The 1,464-nt window shown below is 39.9% G+C and overlaps 1 protein-coding gene across 1 annotated transcript; it reads right to left on the bottom strand.

Annotated features, from left to right (window-relative positions):
* On the bottom strand, positions 1–1,260 carry LOC136245193 (jerky protein homolog-like). Its single transcript, XM_066036694.1, has one exon. It carries the CDS (start codon positions 1,258–1,260, stop codon positions 1–3), a length of 1,260 nt encoding a protein of 419 aa, XP_065892766.1.
* Between the last annotated feature and the right edge of the window lie 204 nt (positions 1,261–1,464).

Raw genomic sequence — 1,464 nt, 5'->3', positions numbered from 1 at the left:
TCATATAATTACTTCAACATAATGAATTACCTCATAACATGTATTGCCTTTACATGGTTTTGGAACTATGCCATCACCTCCCAAAACACGAGAAACAATTTCGTCATCATGCAAATGTTCATAACCCGGATCATTCTGATCATTGTTCAACCACTCTGTAACCTCATCTTCACTTAATGCATGTCCCATCGACTGAAACACATCAATAAATTCTGCTGCAGTGGGCTCACTATCAATGTTTGACGGTGTTGTGTCGGCCAAAGGTATCAACTTTCTCCAAGAACGACGAATAGTGACTGGTGTAATTTGATCCCAAGCAAGAGATATCTTTTCTACGACTACTTTCATTGTAATGGACTTGGTAAATGCTATAGGATCAACCAAATCTTCAGAAAGCAAAACCTCTTGAAGAAGGGATCTCTTGTATCGCCTTTTCATAGACTCGAGGACACCTTGATCCATTGGTTGAATTAAAGAAGTCACATTTGGAGGAAGAAACTTTGCAATGACTAAACCATCATCAGACACAAGAACGTCTTCTTCAGGATGTGCAGAGCAATTGTCAAGGATAAGCAATGCTTTTGGTGGTAAACTTTTGCTCTTCAATTCTCTTTGTACATAGGGCACAAACTGGTCATGGAACCACGAAGAAAATATTTCTGTATTAACCCATGCATTCTTCTGATTCCTATATATGACAGGCAAACTATCCATGTTGGTGTTCTTGAAACATCGAGGACGCTTAGCTTTACCAATGAACAACAAAGGCAGCTTGATAGAACTAGTTACATTCGCACAAGCACTCACTGTTACGCGATCCTTGGCTTTCTTTCTTCCATCGGCCCTTTTCTCAAAAGCACTTGCAAGGGTTTTATCAGGGAGACAACGATAATACAGCCCTGTCTCATCACAATTAAAGATTTGATCTACATTATAACCAGAAATAAGTGATGGAAACTCATGCTGAAAGTCTTCTGCTGCTCCACTATCAGCTGAAGCTTTTTCCCCCTGAATAGCCAGATTCCTTATTTCATGCCGCTTGCAAAATCGCCACTGAAAGCCAGTACTCCCTGTAAAACTTTTGTCTGAATCACCATATAGCATTAAAAACAAAATTCTGGCCTTCTCCATAAGAAGCGGGCCACTCACTGGTACGTTCTTTTCGCGCTGTTGGCGAAACCAAATGTATAGCGCTTCATCCAGCTTCTCATATTCACCCACTTTCATTGTTTTAACTTTCTTCGCACCCATATCAACCATCTTTTGTGAAAATCGTAATAATTCATCCCTCTTTCGGCTTATATCACACACTGTGCTTCGTCCAATATCGAAGTGCTCCAAGATGACAGTGTAAGAAACATTGGAATCAATGAGTTAAAGGATTTTTAGCTTATTTTCGATTGAAAGAACGACTCTCTTTTGTCCAGTCTTCTTCATGTTCCCACTTTGAGTTCCGCTCATAAC

Source organism: Dysidea avara, chromosome 15 (assembly GCF_963678975.1).
Source record: "Dysidea avara chromosome 15, odDysAvar1.4, whole genome shotgun sequence".
In the NCBI taxonomy this organism is placed as follows: Eukaryota; Metazoa; Porifera; class Demospongiae; order Dictyoceratida; family Dysideidae; genus Dysidea; species Dysidea avara.
This window is presented reverse-complemented; position numbering and strand designations above follow the sequence as displayed.